The following is a 26,322-nucleotide window of genomic DNA, read 5'->3' on the forward strand; positions in this document are numbered from 1 at the left end:
AGCAAAAAAATTATACCTGTATTCCACTCTATTGAAATTGGTGAAATTATACCCTCCTAAAATTAAAACACATGAATCACTGAGGACTAACACATAGCAGAACTATTGCATTTGAGCTGCCAGAAGCTATTATGAAGCAAAAAGCTTTTAACTCGTGCACAGCAGCCATCTCTGACTCTTCATTGGATCCATTCCAAAACCTTGGTAAATAATAAAGAAATTTCTGGCTGATGTATTTTATTTTATATGAAGCAACAATGAACAGTCCAGTCCTGTAGCAGAATTCTGATAGAAATTCTTCAAATATTCAAGACATTGTTTCTTATATTGATTGACTCAATTCCTAAAATGGTAGAAAAAACCATTTTCATCTTCGAATAAGGATCCCCTATGAAACTTGGCTTTGAACGCCAAGCAATATGTTCATCTGGCCTGACTAAAATGGCTCCTAGCTCTGTCATCTGACAAGTTTTCCACCATGACAATGAATCTGCTGACCTTTTAACCTCTATAACGTTTATGAAGTTCTTCCAAGGTGCTACTGTTACTTTGCTCTCTGGCTGAAATCTAGTAACAATACCAGCTGGCCATAGAACACACACCTTGATAGAAACTTTATATTCCTTGGCAACCTTGAATGCAGCTTGAGCAAGATTATAGGACTTCTCCACTGGAGCTATTATGAGAAGGAACTCAACTTTGTCTCCAGACACAAGATCGAGTGTAGAAATGGTTTCCTGCAATAATTTTAACAAAATTAGATAAAAACAAGAATGCAACATGCTTCTGTTCAAAACACTTCCAAATCCTCCGGTAATCATGCAATAGTTGAACTTGGCATATGAACCAGCATTCTGATGCCACTAGTGTAGCAAGCAATTAAAATAAAGCTCCTAATTCTCTGTAGAGAGATTATAGATCATAACATGTATTGATCAAGCCCAAGCACCACTAGCCTGCAACTTTTCAAGCCTAAACCACATGGCCTTTAAAAGCTTAACATCAAGTAGCTATTAGTGATTGATTTTGACCTTTACATGGGTCTTCAAAGTCACATCCACATCAGATGTGGGATGGGGTATCACATTCCCACCCACTCAAATCCTTGATGTCCTCATCAAGACCCACTTCACAACCACTCAAATCCTTGATGAGGACATCAAGGCCCACTCCACAGGAATATAGCTGACAAGGCCAAAAATCATGTGTCAAAACAGTTAAAGATTCATTATAATCAAAGCGAATAATTTCATAAGTTCATAAATCAATGACAAACACATATTGTTCATCAAATATCATACTAAGCAAATCATAGATTCAATCTTTAAAACTCATAAAGCTTCATCATCTTTCCTAACAATCATTGTTATAACCTCTCACAAGAGCCGTATCAAGAATGTCACTCACATGATCACTTTTAACTATTATAATCGGTTCATAAGAACGTCTGCTAACTATTATAACCTGCTAGTGAAGTAGTGTGCTAACCACAATAACCCATTAGCAAGACCATAGAACTACTTCTAGTGTCCTTATCCCACTTCCTAGGGATCAATTCTAACTCTTCTAAAATAATCTTTAAATAATAACAAAACATTCCCTATCTCATTCATAAATCAATATACTTATTGCACAAACCCTCTAATGGATTATAACAATTAGTAATGATCTTTAGAATGGTACTTTCGATATGGCTCTTGTCATGGGTTATATAATAGTGAAGTTAGCTAAAGATTATGAAGCTTTATGAGTCTTAAAGATTGAATCTGTGATTTGCTTGATATGATATTTAAAGAATTATACATGTTTGCCAATGATTTATGAGCTTACAAAATTATCCATTTTGATTATGACGATTCTCTAACTGTTTGCCTACATGATTTATTGATCAATGAATGTTATTGAATGATCTTATATGATACACTGAAACAAACTTGATTCGGTAAGGTGTGCATAGCTATACTTGCTGAGCTGTTTTTTCTCCTTCCTTCCTTTACTTTTATAAATAACCAGAGATGAGAGCTCTAGAATTTCGGGGACTTGGAGATCAACTTGGAGTCTGCCTTTGTATTAAGACATTACTAGTTATTTAAGACTTTTTATTAAGTGTAATTAAAACTTAAGTTTCTATTTTATTTAGTTTATTCTCTTAGAGACTTTAGATTGGTTGTATTAGTTTCCAGATACGAATTTGACTTAAGAGAATTTCAATGAGACTTTATTTGAGTACTTTAATGTCAATGATAGGCCAAAGGGCTTTGTGTTATGTGTGACATTGTCTCAATGTAATATGGCTATATTATGTCTCGGTTTCAAGCATGATAACATGCATAGAGATAAGATGACAATGAGCAATTCTAACATAACAAGCATTAAAAGTGAAAACAGAAAACATGAAGAAGGAAAAAGAAAAACAAAAGGTCCATAACGGGAGTCTATACCTCACTTTGAAATTTTGACAAAACCCTAACATTCATATGAGGCAGCCTAGACCCTGGATCTGCACAGGGGACATAATCCCTTCGACGAACCGTAGGCAATTGTGGAGCAGGCACAACATCCTTGCTATCTGGAACAAGTGCTCCTTCAAGGTACCTGACACCCATGCAAAGATTAAAAGAGAAATATATATTACAGTATTTCTTTAAAAGATTAGTACGGTAATACAAAGCTCAGAAATTGTTTAATTCCATCTATTGCAATAGTTCCAAGTTGCAAATAATCCTATAAAATAATATTGATACCTAAAGCCAAGATCCTCAGCAGGAAACTGGAGCTGAAGGCTCTTTCCTTCTTCAAAAATATGCCTTAATTTAGCAAGCCTTGACGATCCAAGTGGGTTATTTTCATTTAAAATGAATTCCGAAAGCTGTGAACGACCTATTGAAAAAATTCCATCCAAAAGAGCCTTCTGCATACTAGATGGTAAAATGGAACCAACCCCCTTATTAATAACTTGGTGAACTGCATAACAAGCAAGAGGAAGAATAATTGTCACTGATGAGCTGAAACCAAAATATTTACCTTCATAGGGAATGGCTCAGGAGAAACAGTAGGACTTTAAGAGCAATGGCTACATTAATTTACCAGAATTTGCAATAGTCGGATCAAGACCAAGAGTTGCAGGAACTGCCATTGCTGCTCTGAAGTTCTGAATGCTAAGAGCTGTATTAAAAATGGCAATCTGACAAAGCAAATAAATATAGAAGTCAAGATCAAAGAACTTACAATAAAATAGTGAGAATAAAAGGTGATTAGGCTGAAGCAATACCGGCTTACGTTCCGTTTCGTATGTGGCAAGAATTGAAGATGATGCAACACCTTTTAGTACAGAAGCAATTTTCCAGGCCAGATTATGAGCATCCTGGATACCAGTATTCATCCCTGCATAAACCATGTTAAAATCCTATAAATGGTTTTTCTATACCATAACTAGTATGCAAGGAAACATCACTTTACCAATCCTCATAAGTATTATTCATGATACAATATGTAGTCCTTTTATTTGATAGCATGCAGAGACAGTCCACTATGCTGCACTTGAACACTCAGTAGCTCTTTTTTCACTTAATCATACAAATTAGTTTTTGAGTTGCATATGCATAAAAGTCAAACTAGTAGGTGTTCATGCAGTTTAACTTGTTGGCATGACTCCCATTTCGCTCCATGTTAGACATGTATGCTTCACTTAACATGTTCTTCCTTTTACTCCTTTCATTCAACCAAGAAAAAAAAAGGACAAAGAAATTGCATAATCAATGTTATAGAGTTGCCAGCTGCAGTAGAAGAAAAAAATGTTAATCTTGAATGATTGATGTGCACATTTTTATTGTTAGCAAAAAAAAAAAAAAACTGCTACTAACCGAAACCACCAGCTGGAGGGAAACGGTGAGCGGCATCTCCACAAAGTATTATTTGATTGTTCCCACATACAAACCTCTCAGCAACTTCAGCATGCATCACCCATGGCTTAATGTCAATCACATTTACATCTGAAAGCTCTCGACCAACCAATTTGAATATTAACTTCTTGCATATCTACAAAAAGTTGCATCCTTCAAAGAGACTGCTACCTTCTTGTAAATTTGAGAAGGCATCCTTATGTACATATTATATCTTACAATTAAAAAAATAAAGTCAATCATGCACTTAAGTGAGTTGTTAATCAAGACGCCTAGGTAAATTTACATTAAATCAACTGATAAGTGATAACTACCACTGAAAATCATATTATAAGATACCATTTTTCTGTAGCTTATTACATTTAGAGTACCAATGATGTTAAAGGATGGTACTCTCCAGAGCCTCTCTTAAATGTAAGCTATCCTTCATCCAACTGATTTTTTTTTTTTTTGAGGGGTACAATGAGAAAAGGAAGGGTCATCCTAACCATACAAGTCTATAATGAAAAGAAATACCTCGGGGCTGAAATCTTCCAGGCTTTGTTGAGGAGGATAGAATGGGATCTGCAAGATGATGATGATCGATAAATCATTTTCAGTATATGGTGCATGTTAAAGTAGCAGTACTAAGTCAACAAAGATGCAGAATATTTCCTAAATCCTCCAATACCTGTAATACAAATTCCCCTTGTTTAAGATCATGAGCAACAAGAACCCCAATAGCTTCAGCGTTGAAAATGAAAAATAGCATACCAGGTCTCTCATTAAGCAGGTATCGCCCGAGGTCATTGCTCAAGAAATGAACACTCACAAGTTTTTGCAAGTCATTTTCACCTTTCAAATCTATTCCAACGAGCTTTCTTACTGTACTTCCGGCACCATCAGCAGCAACAAGAATTTTAGACTGAATTTTTCTTGTCATTGACTCACCTTCCTTGGAAAAAGAAACAGTTGCAGTAACACATTGATCAGTTATGTCAATGGAGACACACTCATGCCCCATCAAGATTTCCCTTCCCTTGAGTGGTTCATGATCAAGGCTTTCTGGACCTTCTGATGTGCAAATACAAAAACCAAGATTCTCCAACAGCTTAACAAGTAACCTAGTTAACTTGTACTGCGAGAAGTGAGCAACAGAGATTGGACTAACAACTTTTTCAAAATCTGGCCATAGATAACAAAAGAATGGATTTATGGAATAATCTTTAGTCAAGTATACAACATCCACGAAAAACACAACATGAATATTCCTACTTTAAGTAGTCAAATTGCCAAATTATTTACAAAAAATGGAAATACATTTCTCATTAAATAACAATAAACATGTCCCTGAAGTCTACATTAGAGTGTTAAACTAAAGGAGTTGAACTGGAAGCAGCAATTGGCAAGACAGCAACACATAAAACCTACAGAATCAATCAAACCTTTAGGATGCATATGGTCCACCGAACCTAGCATTGAACCAGTTAGTGAAGTACAATATATGAATTTTCTCCACAAATCTACAGGTGGTTGTGAACTTTGAATCTCCTCCGCTAATCCATCCAATTTCCTAAACACCTAACAATCAATAGTTACAATTAAGCTCAAGACTTCTTCTATGGTAACAATATTACACTCAATCTTCCATAAAGAAAGTAAACCAACCTCCATAGTTCGGTTATTGATAAAGTGAGCTTGTGGGTGCTTGGAAAACCCCTTGTTTTTTTCCAACACCGTGCATTTTACCCCTACAAGATATCACTATTCATTTGCTATATAGTTTGAACATATAAAAAGATGAATAAAAACACAAAAAAAAAAAAGTGAGTTGCATTACTCGCTCTGAAAAAATGATTATACAAAGAAGAAAAAAATGTAAAATGGCGTATAAAAGCACTATAACTAATTAGACAATTTCCATGTCAAGAAGCTTGTAAAAATTCAAAGTTTCCCACTTTACTTTTCCATTATAAGGTTTATAGTGAAAAAGAAAAAAGAAAAGAAAATTTTGGTTAAAGAACATACCAAATTTTGAAAGCAGAACGGAGAGAACGAGGCCCACAGGTCCTGCACCAACGATAAGAACAGGAAGAACAGAGTCATTGCTGTCGAGAAGTTTGGAGTCAGAAAAGGCCCTCCTTTGAATGTAGCCAGAAGGGTAAACACTGATTCTGGGTTTGATTCTATGGAGGAAGTTAAAACCCCTGATAAACCCTGAAACCCCCATGACCGAGATGAAGCTGACGCAAAGTGGGGGAAGAGAGGAGGATTCTACAAAAAAAGGCACTGGCAGTTCTGTTGGTGGATGCTCGGTTTTTTTAATCTTTTGAGCGGGCTGCGTTTGGGTAAGCTCAAGCCCATTTTCCCTTCTAGGTTTGTAGATTGTGAGCCCACTCCACATAAACCAGAGTATGTATTTACTTTACAGGCCTGTGCCTCACGCCCTAATCAGAATGTAAATAGGGCTAAGCAATGGATGGTTTCGATTAATTTGCTTTTAGTTGGTTGATTAATTCGGTTATAAGTTAATTTTTAAAAAAATCGATTTGATCTATTAAAATAATAAAAATCAAAATAAATTGAATTGAAATAAATCGATCAATTTTTTTTTTGAGTTTTAAATAAGCAGAGAAACAATTTGCAAAATAAATTCATCCATTTAAAATAAAAATCGATCCATTTTGTAATAGATCAATTTTTTTTTATATGGATCGACCCATTTGCAAAAAAGATGGATCTATTTATAAAAAATAATATAGTTTTTTTTATTTTTTTTAGTTGATTTATTTCATGATTTTCGTAATCACAAATCAACTTATTAAACCATTTAAACCGATTATTTAACTGAAAAAACTACTAAATCTGAAAAAAATCAATCCCTATTTAATTAAATTTTTATTTTTCATCAATTTATTCAATTAAAATCAATAAATATTCACCTCTAAACATAAGTTTAAAGTATTAAAATATTAAGTCTAATCCAGATTAAGCTACCATATTAATAATGTCGTGTATAAATAGAACTTCATAAGATCTAGTAGAATAAGTGATTTGACATAATATAAATTAGATTTTATTTATTTATTTATATTTTTTTATCTTAATAATATAAAAATACATTTATTTATTCTGCATCGACTCGAGTTATTTTTATTATACTATTAAAATGAAACAAGAGATCTAAAAAAAAGCAAATGTTAGATTACATTAGTAATAGGTAAATCTTTTATTTATAAAAATTTTTTATATAATTTTAAGATAAAAGTGAATTACAAGACTTAAGACGACCCATAAAATATTTAATCATGATCAACTTTATACACCTATCTGAATATTGAGCATTTACTTATGAAAATGATATTATTTGAAATGTATAGTTATAACTTCATAAAATAAAATCAAATAATTTTTTTTTACATATAAAATTAGTTATATATTTGTGAATAACATATAGATTTATTTTATATGTTTGGATCGAACTTGTCCTATAAAAAAACGGCCATTCTCATCCAAGCACGTGCACATGCAACATTTCTCAAAAAAAAGAACAAAAAAAAAAAAAAGGAAAACTGTATAAATGCTAATAACAAGCTATAAGCAAATAGTAGCAATCTTCCCGCACTGTCCCCAGGGCATTATCAGTAGTACCTAAAAGACAGGTCAAAACTTTACTGACAAGTGACAATTACGTCAACAGTCAATTTAATACTAAACATCAAATAACTCACAGATGCGGCCCATCACAGCCACGTGAATGACTTCAGAGCACCCACATGATTAATGTGTCCTTCCTTCTATTGTCCATCTTGGCCCGACACTTTCTCAGATTTTCATCTGACAATCCTTCTCAATCCTCCACCCTCCACTGTCACCCATCTAACGCCACACCCATTGCATTTGTAGCCGTTGAAAGGGGAACCATATTTCGAGAAAAACACCTTTCTCTCTTGGAAGTAAGTGATGGTTTTCAATGGGAGACTATTTCTTTTTCACTTAGAGTACGGTTACCAAGATTCCCATTGTGAGTTTAAGGCAAAGAGTTGAGAATTCCCAATTTTTTTTACCATTAGTTACTGTGCCAAATGGTCTTATGTTTGGTTTTTGGTTGGTCCAAGTTTCCAGCCATGCAAAGTATTTTACTTTCAGTATATTTTAATGTTCAATGGATCTGAAGTTCTGAAACTTTTATCTTTTGCCTGGCAATGTGTTGCAAAGATCCATGGTTTTAAGGCATTATTCCCTGTTACATTTCTTTTCTTCTGGAAAACCCATTTGCCTGTTCTCTTTCTTTTATTTTTCTAACATGAGTAACATCAAAGTCTTGTCTAATTTTTTTAGTGAGTCTGGGAAATTATTAAGCATTCGTTGGCTGCCGCACTGCTTAACAGATAGCTTTTAGTTGTTTTTGATAAATGGGTGTTTAGTGTTTTAAATATAGTGATAGTTAGCTTTGTGGATAAATCCCACTGCCACATGTGTGATGGGACCCTTTGCTGAATAGTGGAATTGATTCCTATGAAGGAAGTTTCAGATATTTCAGGGGTTCCTGTTGAACATTATTGTTTTTTGTTTTCTATAACTATTCTGCCATTTCTATTTTAATTACTTGTAAGGATGTAGTAGAAGTTTTCTCTATGTAATGAGTAGAAGTTGAAAGTATACTGGCAAGAGAAAATTACGCAGACTTCTTCACTAAGGTTATAGCAAGCTACAGATTTTGTGTGCTTTTAGTGGGCGCAAGATTCTCAATGTTTCATACACAAGCACTTGTGAAGTATGAATCTGGGTCTAATATCCCAACTCCTGGATCTGTTTTGCAATGAGAAAGTAATTCTATGTTGGCTAGTAACTTACATTTCGAGATAGGATCTGAACATTCTTGCTTTGCTGAGGATCTATCTGTAGACAAGTGTTATTTTTGGGACTTGAGAGACTAAGTGGAACAGAGATAGAAGCTTTTCTTGATTAGAAAATGAGATCTATTGAAGATAAAGGATGCTATAACCTTGGACCAGCTCAGGAAATTTCAAGCAGCAATGCCATTAATTTTGAGTTTCACAAAGGGAATGGAACAAACAACAACCGTGCTTCTAATCATCGAACTGCCTTAGGCAAACCAACACCTTCGAAATGGGATGATGCGCAGAAATGGCTAGTGGGACTGTCGAGAGGTAGAGACAAGAGCCAATCCAAAACCACACCTCGAAACTCCAATGCTGATGACAGAAGACTAATAGCACCTGTTCCACAAAAGGAACAAGATTATTCCAGTGGAGAGGATGAAGGAGCAGCACAAGCAAATGGTTTTGCTGCTGCAATGTTTTCTAAATACGAAGGAGAAACAAAAAAGGTGGATTGTGATGAGTCAATTTGGCGAATCAACAAACCCGCAGAGAACTCAACTTCAGCTGTTAGATCAATATGTGTGAGAGATATGGGGACTGAGATGACCCCTATTGCAAGCCAAGAGCCATCGAGAACAGCAACACCCATCAGAGCCACGACTCCTGCTGCAAGGAGTCCTATTTCTTCAGGATCTTCCACCCCAGTAAGGTGCCAACATGGAGTACCGAGTGCTGAGGGCTATCAAGCTGGCCCAATATCGACTGAAAGCAGGGCTGAAACTAACGCTGCTGCCAGGGGAAGTGGTTCAAACGGACTGTATGGACAAGAATCCAGGATAAATGAGAACAATAATTCAGATCAAGCTAGAAAGCAGAATACTCTAGAAACCCGAGCTATGGCTTGGGATGAGGCTGAACGTGCCAAATATATGGCAAGGTGATGTACTCTGACAAGTAACTAGCCACAACTAATTAGCATAAGCTTAGGAATTTCTTCCGGCTTAGATGTGAATTTTTTTTTACTGGAACTAGATGTAGAATAATGATGTAATTCGGAGTGTTTTCTACTCAAACAGATGTGATAAGCATTATGTCTTACATTCTAGGTATAAGCGTGAAGAAGTGAAGATACAGGCCTGGGAAAATCATGAGAAGAGGAAAGCAGAAATGCAAATGAAGAAAATGGAGGTAACTAATTAGCTAGATCCAGATATATGACATAGACTAGATCATTACTTCAAAGGTTAACAAAAAATTTTTTTAAACAAGCATAAAAATTGTAATGATGCAGATCCAGACTGAACAACATTTTATATGGCTTAGTATTTTATTTGTCAGCATGAAGTATCTCTCCTCCATGTTTGTATTTATCATAATAGGTGAATATGCTTGAACCAAGTAAGACTTTAGTTTGCTTCTGAAGTAATTGTAAAGATGACTTTCTTGGGAATTCCTATCAGTTAGTCTGTGCACAAATCCTTTGAAATATTTACTTCTCAGTTCACCAAAACATTAACTGTTGCATTTGTCTCCAAATTCCGAAAGGCCTTGCTGTTTTTTCTGCCGTGGATTAATTTTGCTAAAGTCTTCGAGTATTTGAAGTTAAAATCATTCTACAGTGAAAACTTTACAATGGTATCCATCCCATCATACCAATGCTGTTATGTGTTTAGGTGAAGGCTGAGAGATTGAAAGCTCGGGCAAAAGAAAGGTGTGCAAACAAACTTGCTACCACAAGGAGAATAGCAGAAGAGAAGCGTGCAAATGCCGAATCCAAACTAAATGAGAAAGTTATGAGGACTTCTGAAAGGGCAGATTACATAAGGAGGACCGGTCACTTGCCCTCTTCGTTCCCTTTCAAGTTGCCTTCCCTTTGTTGGTAGTAACTCTGCTGTTAAAGCTAAATGCCAAATCCGGCTTCAATCCTTGTTCTGCTACTTTCTCAATATACATATGATGTACTTTTGGACTTGGGGATGTGATTAATGTTGAAATTTTGCAGTCATGTTGTTAGTTCCTTCAATAAACAATCCCGAAATCAATATTTTAGCAATCGTTTATCAAGATTTTTAGTCATGTTAATGATGGTATATGATGCAATTGGAAAGCCATAAGACTGCCTATTATTATTACAAACGAACTGATTATGAATAAAATCATGAGCATGATTTTGTTGTGCTTGCTCAATGAAGTATATGCGTTAAAGATAGGGGCCCCAATTGAGTTAGTTGGCTGTTGGACCATGGAAACATGCACATGCATGCCCATTGCTCAGCTTACCAACAAAAAAACACTTTGTTTGGACTAGTTATTGACTCTCTGATACACATATCTTTCCATGCTTTGCTTCTACTAAAGAAGGATGTGGCCACATTTACATATTTTCATATTGCCATATCATTTTTTTTTCTTTCCTTTTGGGATAGAATCATAGCTTGTGATTAGTAGTACTAACAATCTGAACTTCATCTAATGCTTATTACTACTAATTTCGCACAAGATTCAGATTCAAGGTTTAATGTTATTATTAAAAATAAGCATGAAAAGTATATATATTATTAAAATGTCTGATTGAATTCGATATCATAAGTTAAGTAAAATCAACTCAACTAAGAAAACAAATAAAACAAAACTTTTTCAAATTGGAAAATTTTAAATGCACCCCTCTTTTTTTTTTTCTATATATTTCATTTAAAAAAAAATTTATAAGCGAAATTATTTAAATATCTTTCTCACAAATTTTACAACTTTAAAAAATTTATTTCAAAACTCATAACACTTCTCAAAAATAATACTTTTAAAAATGTAATTCCAAAAGTTTTAAACTAAAATTTTATGAAAAATTATTAAAATTATTTATAAATAAGTATAATGAAAAAAGTTATTATTAAAAAAATCATAAATTTTAAAATTAATTAAAAATTTACTTTTACTATTTTCATCTTAGAAAAACAATAATATCTTATGAGATCCTAATTAAATTAAAGATAAAATATTAAATATAATTTTTTTATAAATTTAAAATTTATCATTTTTTAATAAATATTTTTATCAATTATTAAAATTTTATAATAATTTTAATTCAATTGAATTCTTTGAAAAAGTGCTTTCATCTATTTATCATGATGGGTTTTTTCAATTAAAATATTAAATTTTAACAAAATTGTATAATATTCACTAATATTACTTATAAAATTTTAAAGAGTTTCAACTTTTATATGTTAATCAGGCCTGATAATTTTTTTATAACCTTTAATAGCATTAAGAGATAAAATATTTATTTAGAACATCATAAGATTTTATTATTATTTTTAAATCAAAATAGTAAAAGTAACTTGTTAATTTAATTATCTTTTGAATTAATTGACATATTATTAGAGTTAGTACTAAGAGTTTGTAAATTTAAAAAAATTCAAGTGCGTAATATCCTTCAACTAGGTATATAATAAGATAGGGATATAAGAGTAGATTAAAAATTTTAAAAAATAGTAAAAGTAATTTTTTATTAATTTTAAAATTTATAAATTTTTTAATAATAATTTTTTTATTATTCTAATTTATAAATAATTTTAACAAAATTTTTGTTATAAATTTTTATAAAATTTCACATTACACTCTTATAAATATATTTTTGAAAAGAATTATAACGTCTTAAAAATAATGAATATTCAAAATTTTCTAAAATAAATTTTAAATAATTTCACTTATAAAAAATATAAAGAACGTTTGGACAAGAAAGTGGAGCGCATTTTTAGACGCTTCCTTTCAGATTTTGAAACTTATAAACTGGGGGCTAAAAGGTAATTTCGGGGCTGAGTGCATTAAGCATTGACATCCCCTCTGGAGACGACCAATGATATGAAGATTTTTTTACTTTACTTGTTCTTTTCCTCGAATCGTGATTCGCGATCGCAAAGCCAAAGAATAAAACACTGCGTTTCAATTCACAAAGCTTTCTGGCCTTCGCTTTCTCATCTCGCTCTCTCGCGATTTCGAAGGCTCTCTTTTCCCTTTCCTTTTTGTATTATTATCTTTTCTCGACCTAGCGATTGCCGACTTTTATCGTTCTGTCCATGTTTTCTTTTTCCGTCTCAACCGGTAAGCCCTAGCCACTCTCAATTCTCTTTACTCTCTTAATTTCGTCGAGAGATCGAAAAATTCCATGCATCGTTCAAATTTTCACCAATATTTCAAGGGTTTATCCTCTTCGTCTTTTGTTTTAATTTCTACAATAATACAATTATTTTCCCCTTAAATTTACGAGCTACATAGCGCGAAAATCGAGGATATGATTTTTTTATTTGGTTATTTTGTCTGCTTTTATTGGTTAATTTCGTATTAATAACCTTAGAATTTGGTCTTTTATTTTTCTCAAAATTGGAAAAAAAATTGGCATGAACTGGGTTGTTTTCTGAGGGTTTGGGGTTTATAAGCAAACAATTTAGAGGGAATTTCTTGAATTGAAAATTAGGTTTTCGTATTTTTGAAATTTATACATGGCCGCTGGGAGACATGGGAGTTATAGTGATAACGAGTTTAGAGACAGAGACTCTAATTTTGAGGTTACAAGGCGGAAATTTGCTAATTCTAAAAAGTATGAGCCATCTAGGAATGGTAGCCGTGATAATGAAAGGGGTCGAGTACGGAAAGCTAGAGATAGAGCTAGGGTTAGACAAAAGGATATTAAGGAGAGGAAAGTAATAAATGGTGGGTATCGCTCCTCTTCAAGTAGAAGTGATTCTGTTGGTAGTTGTGGTGGTGGGAAAGGTAGTCATGGGCCCAGGCGATGTGAGTTCTCTCTTAGGGTGGTAGATAAGGAGCCTGGAGAGTTGTCTAGTGAAAGTGGGTCAGAGGATGCCGTAGAGTGTGAGTCAGTGGTTAAAGATAGTGAGATTGCTAAGGTAATGGAGAATGGGCCTCAGCCTCCTGTGGGAAGGAAAAGGAAGTTTTCGCCTATAGTGTGGGATAGAGGTGACAAGGATTTAAGTAATTTGTCCAATAGTAGGAATTTAGCAGCAGTAATGGCCCTTCCTCCTCCACCACCGCTGCCTAAAGCTTACCTCAAGTCACCTAACGGTGTCCCTGGTGGGGCTGTACAGATATTTTCTGTTAGAGAAAACAAAAACCAGAAATCACAGTCTTCTTCACCAGTTGCTGCTGCTGAAACTGTTGGATACTCTGCGCTGCAGTCTCGAGTCAATTTGGATTTGTCACCACCAAAAGAGCAGCTTAACAATCAGGATGCTAGGAAGCTAGAAGATGAAGACTATGTACCAACCCGACATATATCTTCCTCAAGATGGGCATCTGGTGATAGTTCTCCAGGCGATGAGGGAGAAATTTTAGAAGATGAGGAAATGTTTAAAAGGAGGAAAAAGTTGCCTCTTTCAGAATCATCCCATAACAGATTACGGAATAATTCAGCAACACCAGAGCTTGGGGAGCTTAAGAGGGAAGGTTCTGAGGGAATTAGAGCAAGATCATCTGAATCTGATGAACGAGGTGCCTGTTCCAAGTCTGGAAGTGGGGATGATCACCCTGTTAATGATTCAGAGAAGGATGACTACATGGAGATTGATATTGAACATGATAGAAATAACTCTAGTGTTAGCAAGTCTGATACAGATTCTGAGAATGAAAACTATTCACGTGGGACACCAGAACCTCTAGCTCCTCCTTTAAGAAGTTTAAACATGCTTCAGGGATGTAGAAGTGTAGATGAATTCGAGAGACTAAATAAGATAGATGAAGGTACTTATGGTGTTGTATATAGAGCCAGGGACAAGAAGACTGGGGAAATCGTGGCATTGAAGAAGGTAAAGATGGAGAAAGAAAGAGAAGGTTTTCCTTTGACTTCTCTGAGGGAAATAAACATTCTTCTTTCCTTTCATCACCCATCGATTGTAGATGTCAAAGAAGTAGTTGTAGGGAGTAACCTTGATAGTATTTTTATGGTGATGGAATACATGGAACATGATCTGAAAGGGCTGATGGAGACAATGAAACAACCATTCAGCCAAAGTGAGGTTAAATGCTTGATGCTTCAGCTGCTGGAGGGTGTCAAGTATCTTCACGATAACTGGGTTCTCCATCGAGATTTGAAGACATCCAATCTGCTTTTAAATAACCAAGGTGAACTGAAGATTTGTGATTTTGGGTTGGCTCGTCAATATGGAAGCCCATTAAAACCATATACACATTTGGTTGTTACACTTTGGTACAGGTGAGTTATGTATGCCATCAATTACTTTCCTGAATGTCATGGTTAAATCCTCATATTTGTCCAATGATAAAATTTTATGGGAGATTTTTCTTCTTCAGAATTTATTCAGTTACTGTTTGTGATTGGGTGTTTGGAAAATCATTCTGAATTATGGCATTTGGGTATGCAAGTGCTGATTATTGATTGAAACATCCTTTTTTTTTTTTGTTAAATATCATTATTATCTGATTCAATGTTGGATTCCAATACCTCAAAAATCTTTAGGTCACAGTTCCATGGAGAAGCCTTTGACAAAGTATGATCATGACTTGATAAATTGTGATTTGACCTCTCTTGTTTTTTTATTAATGAGAAGCATGAACCCCATATGCTTTACAGTGCTAACCTGTTTTTACTGTTTGTGAACTTTTAAGGCTTAAGCCTTTGCTTTGCTGCTGTTAATTTCTCTTAAGTTTGCTTCATTAATTATCTGAGCATTTATTTTTTTGGGGATTCAAGTAGTTAGGAACTTTTCATATTGGTTTTGCAGGGCACCTGAACTTCTTTTAGGAGCAAGACAATATTCCACTGCAATTGACATGTGGTCTCTGGGTTGTATCATGGCTGAACTACTATCGAAAGAACCACTATTCAATGGGAAAACTGAATTTGATCAACTTGACAAGGTAAATTAGTTGGCCTCACTTTTCATTAATCATTACCGTCTGGCTGTGCTATTGCTGGAATTGTTCAATCTGCCCATGGTGGTTAATGATCTTGGATTTGTTGTGTGGGTTTTACTGATTGCAGATTTTCAGAACCCTCACCACACCAAATGAGACAATATGGCCTGGTTTTTCAAAGCTGCCTGGAGTTAAGGTTAATTTTCTCAAGCACCAGTAAGTATTAGATCTTTTATAAATTGATTTTAGATTCATTTGAGTGTAATATTCAGGTCTTCTTATTTTTCTCACTGTTTTCCCAGGCTTCCAGCTTTGGGTGATTCTGGTCTGGCTTTCTGGCCTCCATTGGTGACAGTTCAGTAACACAGCATTTATTTTTGTTTGTATTAATTACTGATATTTTCCTTTCAGGTATAATCTATTGCGCAAGAAATTTCCAGCAACATCATTCACTGGAACACCTATTCTCTCTGATGCAGGATTTGACTTGTTGAATAAACTTCTTACTTATGATCCTGAGAAGGTAAATAACGTGGCTTTTCTAAATATTCCTGTTACCTTGTCATTATTTATGTGGATGATTTATTGAGCCTTGTGGTGTCACCTTCAGCGTATAACAGCCGAAGCTGCTCTTAACCATGAGTGGTTTCATGAAGTTCCTCTTCCCAAGACTAAAGCTTTCATGCCCACTTTTCCTGCTCAACATGCTCAAGACAGGTATTGAGCCACAGAAATAAGAAAATATCACTGCTATTTTATTGTAGTAAATTTGGATTTTAACTTATTATTGAAGCTTTAAATAAGGTCTTTTGGTATCTTGCTTAGGCGTACGAGAAGAATGTTGAAGAGTCCAGATCCTTTGGAAGAGCAATGTATAAAGGAGTTGCAGCGAGGGGAATTGGGGACTGGTGGTTTGTTTGGCTGAGAGAAAGTTCATCCTTAAGTGATGTTTTATCTTCATGTTTTAGATTTTCATGTTATTGTTAGATGGCCATGATTGAGGTGAGAGACATGCATTCAATGGAAGTTGCGAACTTTGTTTGTCAGACGATCATTCTTGCTGTTTTTTAGCAGGCGCTGATCATGATTTGGATGGAGATATTGTTTGCTTCCTCATGTGAACCAGACGTTTTGCAGGTTAATTTGTTTTCCAGCTTTGATCGTCATATCTAAATGCATCTGACACTGCTTGCATTGCAAAGGTGTGGCTTATCAACTTTTCTTCTTTTAGAAATCAGTTTCAGCTGAAACTTTTGTAACATATTTTTATTGGAACAATGATGTATAACATTCCCTTTATTGCTGGTTTTGAATATTAATGCAAAATGGATTTCTTCCTAATATCAGTTCCATCTTTTTAATATTGACATAGTGTTTGCAAGGGACTGTTGGTGTGAAGTGGAGGGGTTGTTCTTTGCTTTTCATTGAGGAAGAAATTGACAGTAACATTATAAATCAAAGCTAATTTATTAATCAAATATCTGTGGAATGCTTTATGGGGTTGGGTATAAATTTTCCATCCACGAGGGATTGCCTCTGCATTATGAAAATTGTGGTGCCAATTGAAGGTTTTTTTTTTTTTTTTAATTTCCTAATCTTATGGGACAATTATTTTTAAGTTTGCTGGAGATGTGGAGGACAATTGCCATGACCTGAAATTGCTGCTAGGACAATAGTTATGTATATGGTTTTTTAGGACACTGTATTTGAAGAGTTGAGATGTTGCAAATCTTTCCTCTCTTCCGTATGGTGATGTGTTCAAGATTTGTTATTTTGTGTTTGTGTGTGCATTCACGGAGAAAAAAGGGTATAAAACCCAATTTATTGTTGTCAACTAAAGGAATTGGCTTCTGAACTGTTTATCATAAATTCTTTGTTTGTTTATTGATTTGACAACCAGTTTTAACAGTTGCTTTGTCTTCAGTGACTGTTAGTCTGTAACTGTGGACAACTTAGCAAAGGAGAAAGAAGGTATTCATCACTAATTAAGTCAAAGAACATGTAGTTTATCTTATGTCCTTTTTATCTGATCATGCCAAACAGTAGGCTTGTACTTTCCAACAGATGACCTATTTGATTTTGTTTTGAGTTTTGAGCTTAACTGGGCCTTAGGGTTTTTGGGAAAAAAATTTATATTTTGATGCCTTTTCCCTGTGCTGCAGCCCCCCAAAAAAAGAACTTAAATTATGGAAGAAAACTAGTTATGGCATGGATGCTGATTTTAGGCTTTTGTAAGTACTTGAAATTCACTAAGGTTAGGCCGTGAGTTTATGTCCATGAGTTTTATGAATCTGGAATCGTTTATGACATGTCTGTGAATGTAACTGCAGTCTTAAAGCAAGCAGGTTGAGGAGTTTACCTGCATATTGTGGATTTTATCTAACTTCCAATTAGTTTTTACTTCAAGCTCAGTAGAGGTACCCTACAAACTTTGGTCTGCTACAATATCTTAGATTAACTCTTTTGCATTAATATTTCTATTTTCAATTAACTTGTTCGCATTAATATTTCTGTCTTTACTCACGTTTTTCATTGCTTTATATAGTTGTATTGTTAAGTTGCATTTGATTCTATGTAATTGTAATGAAAGGCATCATGTAAGTGAATCAAGAACGAATGAACATTTCTGTATTGTTCCTTAAAATTTGTCCTAATCTTATGGAACAGTTAAGGTAAAGATATGTCTTACTTATGTTCTCTCACACATCCCATTCTCTATTTATATATAGTTGGATTGAATGTGATCATACTGACAGATTTTCATTTAGCGGTATGCTCTGCTGAGACTACCATGGCTGTGATATAAGTGTTTTCTTTTTAATGCATGAATGCTTAGAATAGTCAAGTTTAAATTGATCTATGACAGTTTCCAGTATGGAATTTGAATGCGCATTAATGCATGAATGCCAAGTTTTGTAAATATAAACTTGTACAGTTTGTTTTTTTGTATTGGTTCACGACATGTTCATTTAACCTTGGGAAAAGTTACAATTGTTACTACATAGGTAATTTAGGCTCTGTTATTTCATGTTATCAACTCCTTTGGCATACATTTGGTTTACTGTGTTATTCCATGAAAGCATTTTGACGTCCAAATTGTCTGGTGGTCGGCATGTTTTATCCAGTTTTCTGGGTTATTGAATGCTAGTTACTGGGGGTTTGTTTAGTATTTTTGGTTTATCGTATTCCTGTAGTTGCATTTCTGTCTACAGTTCTATTAAGTAAGTATTTGAGAGTGCGCATCAATTATCAATCATCCAAACAAGCAGAAAAACTTGGTAAAAAAGGTGCAGCAAAGCTAGGATGACAGCAAGGGGGAGACAAGATCACCACACAGGAAACGTCAGCAGAATAAACTGTATGCTTGTTATTCCTCTTAGCCCAGCCAGCACAATGATCATGGAAATGAAAACTCGTAAAAAGCTCCCATGTTTTGTAACGTTGGTTGTAAAATTCTCCTTCACTAACAGCATATTTGGTTCAATGAATGAAGTGAGATAATTATTCTGTGAGAATAGAATAGAATAGAATAGAAAAGGAATAGCTATTACAAAGTTTGGTTTATAGAATGGAATAGAAAAAGAGTATTATAAATATGTTTGGATAGTTAAAATATATCAAGGAATAAAATTAAAAATATTATTTTATTTTTTAATAAAATAATAATAGTTTTATTTAAAATAGCCCTTTAATTAATAATTTCTCTCTCTAATTTTTTTTTTGTTTTTTTAGTTTATATTTTCCGTTTTTCTTTCTTTTCTCTAACCAGTGTGGTCTTTGTTGATTGGCGTTGCCGCCGGAAATCAGAATCTACTTCAATGACGCCCGCGGTCACGCCTGGTTGTGGTTTTTGATGCACTCTTTTTTTTCCCTTATTGGTTGCTTTTGGGCAGCTTCGACGGTGGTAACGCCTTGATTTGGTCGTCGGCTCAAGAGCCAAATCTTCATGCTCAAGATCTCGCGTTTTGATGATCGACTTTGATTGTTCATATTTAGAGGGAACCGCAAATGTCTTCAAAAAAAATAACAGTGGCCGTGGATTGTAGTTGTTAGGATTCTACAGCATGTTTAGGGTTAAAGCTGTGATTTCATAAAATATTGGAAGATGTTTTGGAAAAAAAAAAAAAGAAGCTATTCTGGTGGCCATGGATTGTTATTCAGCCCTTTTAATGAACAACCCGTGCTATTCCTTGTAATAGAATAGCCTTTCTTTGAACGAAACGATAGTGTATGGTATACTCTTAAAAGCCATGCAGCCCAACCAAACGCTGTAAGGCTTCCAGATTTGGACCAAAGACTTTGATTGAGGTTGATAACAATAGTATACTAACTACTCGTATCCACCAGAGTGAATGTAAAATTTCCATTTATACTAAAACACAAAATATTTGTATTGTTGAGTATACGACAAAGTATATAAAAAAATCAAATGAAAGATCGACGGAAATATCTGAATCCGTGTGTGGTATTGTTCAAATTTCCATAACCTTTATCGAACGGCCTTGTTGCTGTTGTTGGCTGGCTGGCTTAACGGACAACGACTTTCTCCCTTGTTTATTCACCATTCATGATGCCTAGACCCCGTCAATTATAATGCGTATCATTTCCTAGCCAGCCAGTGATATTGTGATGCAGGAACAATCACCTTGTAACCGTAGTATAATGTAATGATTCCTAGGTATTGAAGGTCAAATCTGTCAGATTTGTGATGGAACCATTACGTAGAACTGAAGACTATGGTCTTTCCGAGCACAAATGTAACCAGGGAAAGTTCAATGAAAAAGATTGTGTTGATGAGACCCCTGTCAACTGTCCATCCAAATATAGTAATGCCTCCAGGATTGCCCTGCAAATACATCACTGCATGCCCAAAAAAATATGACTAAGCATAATAACTAGATGCATCAAAATCACAACATTAACCATCATAAATTTGTTTGCCGTAATGCCTCCAGAAAATTCCCACACCGTTGTGGGAGGCTTGGAGCATGAACAACCGGGCCAAGCCCAAGTCTTTGATGTAGGATTGATTTTGCCATAAATTTATATGAGCAAAGTTGAACAGATACTATCTTCCCCAGGTGCAGCCGGAGAAGAGAAACAGATTAGAATTTTCATTCTCAATGTTGCTGTAATCTATTCAACCATAACCCTTGATCAAATCACTTATGTCCCTCAATGAAATTCAAATAAAAGACTTCTCATGAGAAAGATAAACACAGAAAAAGCGTAAAAGGATAACCTAAAAAAAAAGACTTCTATGATAGAAATAACAGTTTTTAACTGTGCCTAGTGATAAACTAGGAGATCTATTACTTAATGCAAAACTAGGACATATGACTTGCAAACTAAATCTCGCCTGCCCTCTACAAGTAACCATTGATAAATGCTAAACTGGTTCTTGGATGCATAGCAAATATAAATCCAATTACTTGGCCAAAAGGATAAAGTAAGATTATCCATTATTGTTAAATGGCAATCAGTAAAATAGACTTCATAAAGTAGAATACCCATCTTCTGGTGGTTAGCATTGGATGAAGTATTGGAGTTAGAAGGTGCAACCGAACATTTCTCAAAGACCATATGAGCAGCTTTTTCATACCTACATAATTTTGTATGAACTCAGTAATGTCTAGGACATTCTTATTATAGTTTCATATAATCACAAAGTATTCTGGTTAAAAAGGTCAAGCAAGTGGCAGTGCTACTGTGTCTTTTCTCCTCATTTATTTATAGTGCTTGTGGAGGGTTCACATTGTTGCTTCATAATAAGCATGGTCCTAAATCTTCGGATGAGGAATAAAGAAACAGAATCTGTATAGAAACAAGATATATTTCATACCAAAAGCTTGTCTTCTGTGATATGAAGACATATAAGAAGCCAACTGCATGGTTGTAGGCATGGCAACATAATCCACCGACTCCAGATCACTTTCAGAAAAAGTCAAGTGTAGTGAGTTCAATTGATTGAAAGCTTCCATGTTCCCGACACTGTTCGAACCTCTCAGGGATTCATCAGTTGAAGTGCATGTTGCCAATGCATGCCATCTACTTGCAAGTGAAGCAATTCCTTGAGCTCTATGAGAAATTTTTGTGGCTGCATGCAAGCAAAGAATAATCCCAACAACTTGAACAATTGAGGAGACCTAGGAAGGCATGACAGAAAACAGACAACAACAAAAAAGACCCCAAAGAATTATATGATTACACTTTAAAAGAAAATATTCAAGGAATTAAGAAAATTTCCATGAGAGCTAGAATTCAAATTAGCAGCTTCTGTTCCTATTTAGTTGCATTAGTGATGCTTACAGAGTGCAGGAGTTAAACTATTTAGCTATTTTAATAATGCAGTTTATCCATTTAGAAAGTAGAGAAATAAATAGCTGCACTTACTGCAAAATCACCTCCATTTATGAAGTTAATCATTCCACCGTATCCAGTTGTCTGGAAAAGAGTCACAAATTGGCTAGCTGTGACAACCAAGAACTCTAAAAGAAGAAAAATTCTGAACCTATGGCTTATCTTGGAGAGATGATGCCGTAGTCGAATGTGCTCCTCTATTAATACCAGAACATCAAATTCTCTTTCCAAGAGCTTTGCGTAATCATCAAAGTGAATAACTTGCAAGTTGCAGACTAAATGAAACAAGATGCTGGCAGATAGACTAATCGTACTCACAAAAGTCCAGGACAAGATCAAAGCTAATAAAATAGCAACAGATATCCACCATGAATTGCGTTGCACGTATAAACTACGGATGATCTCACACACTGTCTTCAAAATAAAGCAGGGCAGCAACCACCATATCAGCAGGTGTATCGAATCCTATACAAAAGTAACTGAATCCAAATCAAGTAACAGTGATCGGCATAGCGAAACAAGAAAGTTTTTAAGTCTATATTACAATACTTACTATTACCAAAATTGCTGCTGCAAGGAACAACTACTAGGAGAAGATTCATGTCTCTAGTTTCATTGAATGATCCATTTATTAATTCAGAAAGAAAACCCTTTTTCTCATTGCAGAAATACAATTTCCAAATCCATAAAACAAGCAAAAGTGATAAATAATAGATCAATTCCAAGGTTAGGATTAAGCATCTTCTTTCTCTGCTTTAGTGGTGATCAATCCAACAACATTAATCCATGACTTAACATAGAATTATAATCAAAGATCAAAACTTTGAATGCATTAATCATGATTAAGCTCACTGTGATCCTCACTAAGAAAATTTTAACATTCAAGTTTAGGGAAAAAATGAGAGAAACTTTACCGAAATCTGCTTAACATAGAGGTTGGTAAAGCGAGCCATTTGGCCACCGTATCGATCAACAAACAGAAACCTTCTAATACCGTACTTTCTGAGATTAAAAGAAATGCAAAACAAAGAAACGGCGGCCAAACAAGCCTGAGAAGCCACGATATCCATCTCGAAATCCTTAATCTGGTACGTCTCGCAACCATCGCATTTGGAAAGTTCCAGCACTAAAACCGGAACCAAAACCCCAACCATCGAGAACGCCGCCCAAGACAAAGAAAAGCTCAGCAAAGAAGATTGATTGAAACCGAGGAAACTCAAAAACCTCTCCAACTTTTCCAAGGAATCATCGAGATCGTTCCTCGTTCGGATTTCTTGTTGCTGCCGGTTTTGAGCGGTATCGTTTTGGTGGCTTGAATTGAGCAGAGGGATTTGCGCGGGAGGTGGTTGCTCTGCTTCTGTCTGTACCTCAGAATCACCCATCGAAACAAAAACAGAAAATTTTTTTAAAGATTTTTAATAAATTAATTCAGATGTAAATTTCAAAACATTTTGATGATTGAAGCTTAAAAATCATAGTTTTCGTTTAGATCGAAGGAAAGAATGTGCTAGATGAATATCGTGGAGTACATTGGAAGTTATCCCCCGTGTACCTTTTCAAAAATTTTAATTTATGGGGGCAATTATTGAATGAGTTCCTTTTTATTGTTTTTGTAACGGTAATTTTAGGTTTGAAGGTGATCACTTGATGTCAGCCGTTGATTTAGTGAGATTAATGTGATTTTGATCAAGATCTGTCTAATTTCTTTGCTTCCCTGATAATTTTAAGTATGCGATAATACAAAATAAAAATAATATAAATAAAAAATATACAAATAATATAATTTAAAAGTTTAATAAAAATTATAAATAAATTTAATAAAATATAATATAAATATATAAATTATTAATATTTTATAATTCACAAATACATGAATTGTAAAACCTTTTAATTAGGGATGGCAACGGGTCGGGTCGGGGCGAGTTTTTGCTCGCCCCGAATCCGACTCGATTTTAAATATACAATACTCGAACTCGTACTTGACTCGATAATTTTTTCATTTTAAATACCCAAACCCGACCGACCCGATATTTGTATAAAATCAAATCCGACCCGACCCGACATTAATAAAATATTATTTTAAATATAAATATAAAATTAAAATATATATATATAAATATATATAATTAAATATAAAATTAAAAAAAATAACTAAAAAATAATTTTTTTATATATATCGGGTCGGGTAAGGTCGGGTTTTAAAAATTTTTTTTACTCTACCTAATTTTATCCGACCCGATACCTAATTTTTTTAAAAAAAAAATCGACCCTAAGAAATCGAGTCGAATCGAAACCGACGAATTCGGGTGATTTTGCCCTCCCTACTTTTAATGTCCTTCGACCGAAAGCCAAGGGACGGACAGATACTCTGGGGGTATTTCACTAACTTGGAAATGTGATTCTCTCTTTTTTTTTTTTTATGAAAATGGGCAAAGGAAGAGACAAATGGTAAGTGGGCAAATGTCGGATCTGACAGATAAAAGAGCTGATTCCAATGTTGTAGTATGATTGTTTAGGTCCCAATCTAATCATAACAATTACAATTGAAATCCCCTAATCTTTGAAAAGAAAAGCCTCGATTTGTTGTAATTAAGTTTTTTTTTTTTTACCGGCTCTTAATTTAAGAAATAAAAAATTATGTATTAAAATTTAAAATTGTTATATATTATTTTTTAAAATAATTTTATAAGTTAAATTAAAATTTGAAATCGTTGTGATTAAATTTTTTATTTTTTATAATCCATTCCTAATGATTTTGATATAAAAAATGTTGAAATTCAGGAGAGTAACAAATCTTAGAAGGTATGGAGTTTCCCGCCAAAATTGAAGGTAATTTACAAAGAAAAACAATGAAAGTATGAGTTGTAAAGAAACATTAACCAACCTATTGGGTTTTTTGAGGGGGAGGGGGTAAATTTGGGGTAGTTGGTAGCAGTTTATTTTAATTTATAAAGTTAAAGTGGGTAATTAATGATTTAAAAGTGGATTAATGAAACAATTATTGGGAATAAAAAGAGTGGTAGGGGGCGATTAAGATTGATACGACTGTCTTTAAGGTTTGGGCAAATAATTTGCTTTGGTGGCATTCAACGTATTATAAGCGGAATCAGTGACAGTTGTCACCCATCTTAGATTCTTGTTATGTTATTATGTACTAATAAAAAATTAAAAAAATTTATAGTAAAAAAATACTAATAATCTAATAAATTAATACTAAAGTAAAAATTAGGTGTTTTGTTGACAAAATAAAATTTAAAATATTAAAAAATTAAATTAATAATATATGGTTTAATGGTGCAATTAGGGTTTACTTCTCTTATTTTAAACTAAATTCAAGTCTAAAATGTCAAAGGACACACCATAAACAGGTGTTTTAAACGAGAGGTTTAAAGTTTTAAAAAATATGTCATTCATCATCAATAAAAAAAACTCTACAAATTGAGATTAATTGAATGACATATATCATATATTAAAAATTAATTAAAAAATAAAACATGCATAAATTTTTTATTTTATTTTATGAAATTAAAAATTTTCAACGTCAAATGTATTGATAGCAAACTCTTAAACCCAACACAAAAGTTTAAAGGCTTGTTAGCCCGCACAAGGAAAACTTAGATGAACCACAAACTCACAGCATGATACGGTGGATTATGGCCCAATAGGTAGGATAAACACAAGTCGAAACTTGCCTTTCTGTCTGAATAAGAGAAGAAACGAAACTTCCTTTCTTTATACGTGGGAAGGACTAGGGAATTAGCAGTACTCGTAACTCTTGCAGGATTCTCAAATTTTCTAAGATGATAGTAGACAATTGGGATTAGAATGTTAAAACGTGAAAGCGTGATATGTAAACATTTAAAATTATAATTGATATATAAAATCAAGATAAAATAATATTATAAATAAAATTAAATTAAATAATATCATATTATTTTATATTTAATATTTTTAAAAATTAATTTAAAATAATTTATTTATCGATCAAAATTATTTTTTAAATTTATATAATTTAAATTATTAATATAATTTTTAAATATATAATAAGATATTTAAAATTAATTTTATGAGTTAAAAATAATTTTTTATTTTAAAAATATTAAATTATTTTATATTAAAAAATAATATTTTTTTTAATCTTATTTTTTTTAATTAAATATAAATTAAATACAATATATAATAATTACCGTATCATTTAAACAATAATCTGTACACCAAATACAATCTAAGGTGTGAAACTTTCGACAAGCCTATTCTACCCACGATAAAAGAGTCCACGTGGTCCTTAGAGCAGACATCACCTGTATAGGAAAATGCTTCACAGCTGCCATAAAGCGATGCAGTTAAGA

The 26,322-nt window shown here is 33.8% G+C and overlaps 4 protein-coding genes across 24 annotated transcripts; 2 read left to right on the forward strand and 2 right to left on the reverse strand.

Moving 5' to 3' along the window:
- Positions 1-205: 205 nt before the first annotated feature.
- Positions 206-6,172, reverse strand: EMB2421 (FAD/NAD(P)-binding oxidoreductase family protein). 3 transcript variants are annotated; one of them, XM_022920530.2, is made up of 11 exons: positions 5,910-6,172; positions 5,550-5,632; positions 5,327-5,462; positions 4,573-5,066; positions 4,419-4,466; positions 3,864-4,038; positions 3,272-3,384; positions 3,088-3,184; positions 2,745-2,964; positions 2,442-2,595; positions 206-737 (listed from the first exon to the last, which is right to left on the reverse strand). In XM_022920530.2, exons 1-11 carry the CDS (start codon positions 6,109-6,111, stop codon positions 300-302), a joined length of 2,160 nt encoding a protein of 719 aa, XP_022776265.2. In that variant the 5' UTR covers positions 6,112-6,172; the 3' UTR covers positions 206-299. The 3 variants fall into 3 exon arrangements, with proteins under 3 accessions (XP_022776265.2, XP_089609085.1, XP_022776266.2); XM_089752959.1 differs by lacking the exon at positions 5,910-6,172 and having other exon boundaries at positions 5,327-5,454; XM_022920531.2 differs by lacking the exons at positions 5,327-5,462; positions 5,550-5,632.
- A 1,801-nt stretch (positions 6,173-7,973) lies between these two features.
- LOC111317474 (Remorin family protein) lies at positions 7,974-10,790 on the forward strand. Its single transcript, XM_089743006.1, has 3 exons — positions 7,974-9,665; positions 9,835-9,916; positions 10,402-10,790. The coding sequence occupies exons 1-3, from the start codon at positions 8,857-8,859 to the stop codon at positions 10,609-10,611; spliced, it is 1,101 nt and encodes a 366-aa protein (XP_089599132.1). The 5' UTR covers positions 7,974-8,856; the 3' UTR covers positions 10,612-10,790.
- Positions 10,791-12,686: 1,896 nt separating this feature from the next.
- LOC111317975 (cyclin-dependent kinase G-2) lies at positions 12,687-19,803 on the forward strand. Of its 19 annotated transcripts, none has more exons than XR_016332796.1 (12): positions 12,687-14,951; positions 15,481-15,616; positions 15,741-15,829; positions 15,916-15,938; positions 16,025-16,136; positions 16,224-16,330; positions 16,439-16,815; positions 17,538-17,584; positions 17,776-17,844; positions 17,944-18,030; positions 18,826-18,971; positions 19,421-19,803. XR_016332796.1 is itself a non-coding variant. In XM_089752978.1 (6 exons), exons 1-6 carry the CDS (start codon positions 13,225-13,227, stop codon positions 16,536-16,538), a joined length of 2,271 nt encoding a protein of 756 aa, XP_089609104.1. In that variant the 5' UTR covers positions 12,687-13,224; the 3' UTR covers positions 16,539-16,954. The 19 variants fall into 19 exon arrangements, 1 of the variants encoding a protein (XP_089609104.1); XR_016332800.1 differs by lacking the exon at positions 19,421-19,803 and having other exon boundaries at positions 16,439-16,615; positions 16,688-16,815; positions 17,776-17,867; positions 18,826-19,260; XR_016332798.1 differs by lacking the exon at positions 19,421-19,803 and having other exon boundaries at positions 16,439-16,615; positions 16,688-16,815; positions 18,826-19,260.
- Positions 19,804-19,962: 159 nt separating this feature from the next.
- Positions 19,963-23,545, reverse strand: LOC111317976 (uncharacterized). Its single transcript, XM_022920541.2, has 4 exons — positions 22,888-23,545; positions 22,007-22,438; positions 21,456-21,759; positions 19,963-20,473 (listed from the first exon to the last, which is right to left on the reverse strand). The coding sequence occupies exons 1-4, from the start codon at positions 23,353-23,355 to the stop codon at positions 20,331-20,333; spliced, it is 1,347 nt and encodes a 448-aa protein (XP_022776276.1). The 5' UTR covers positions 23,356-23,545; the 3' UTR covers positions 19,963-20,330.
- Positions 23,546-26,322: the final 2,777 nt, after the last annotated feature.

The sequence above is a fragment of the Durio zibethinus genome, chromosome 2 (genome assembly GCF_047325235.1).
Source record: "Durio zibethinus cultivar Kanyao isolate XHJ-2024 chromosome 2, ASM4732523v1, whole genome shotgun sequence".
NCBI classification, from domain to species: domain Eukaryota; kingdom Viridiplantae; phylum Streptophyta; class Magnoliopsida; order Malvales; family Malvaceae; genus Durio; species Durio zibethinus.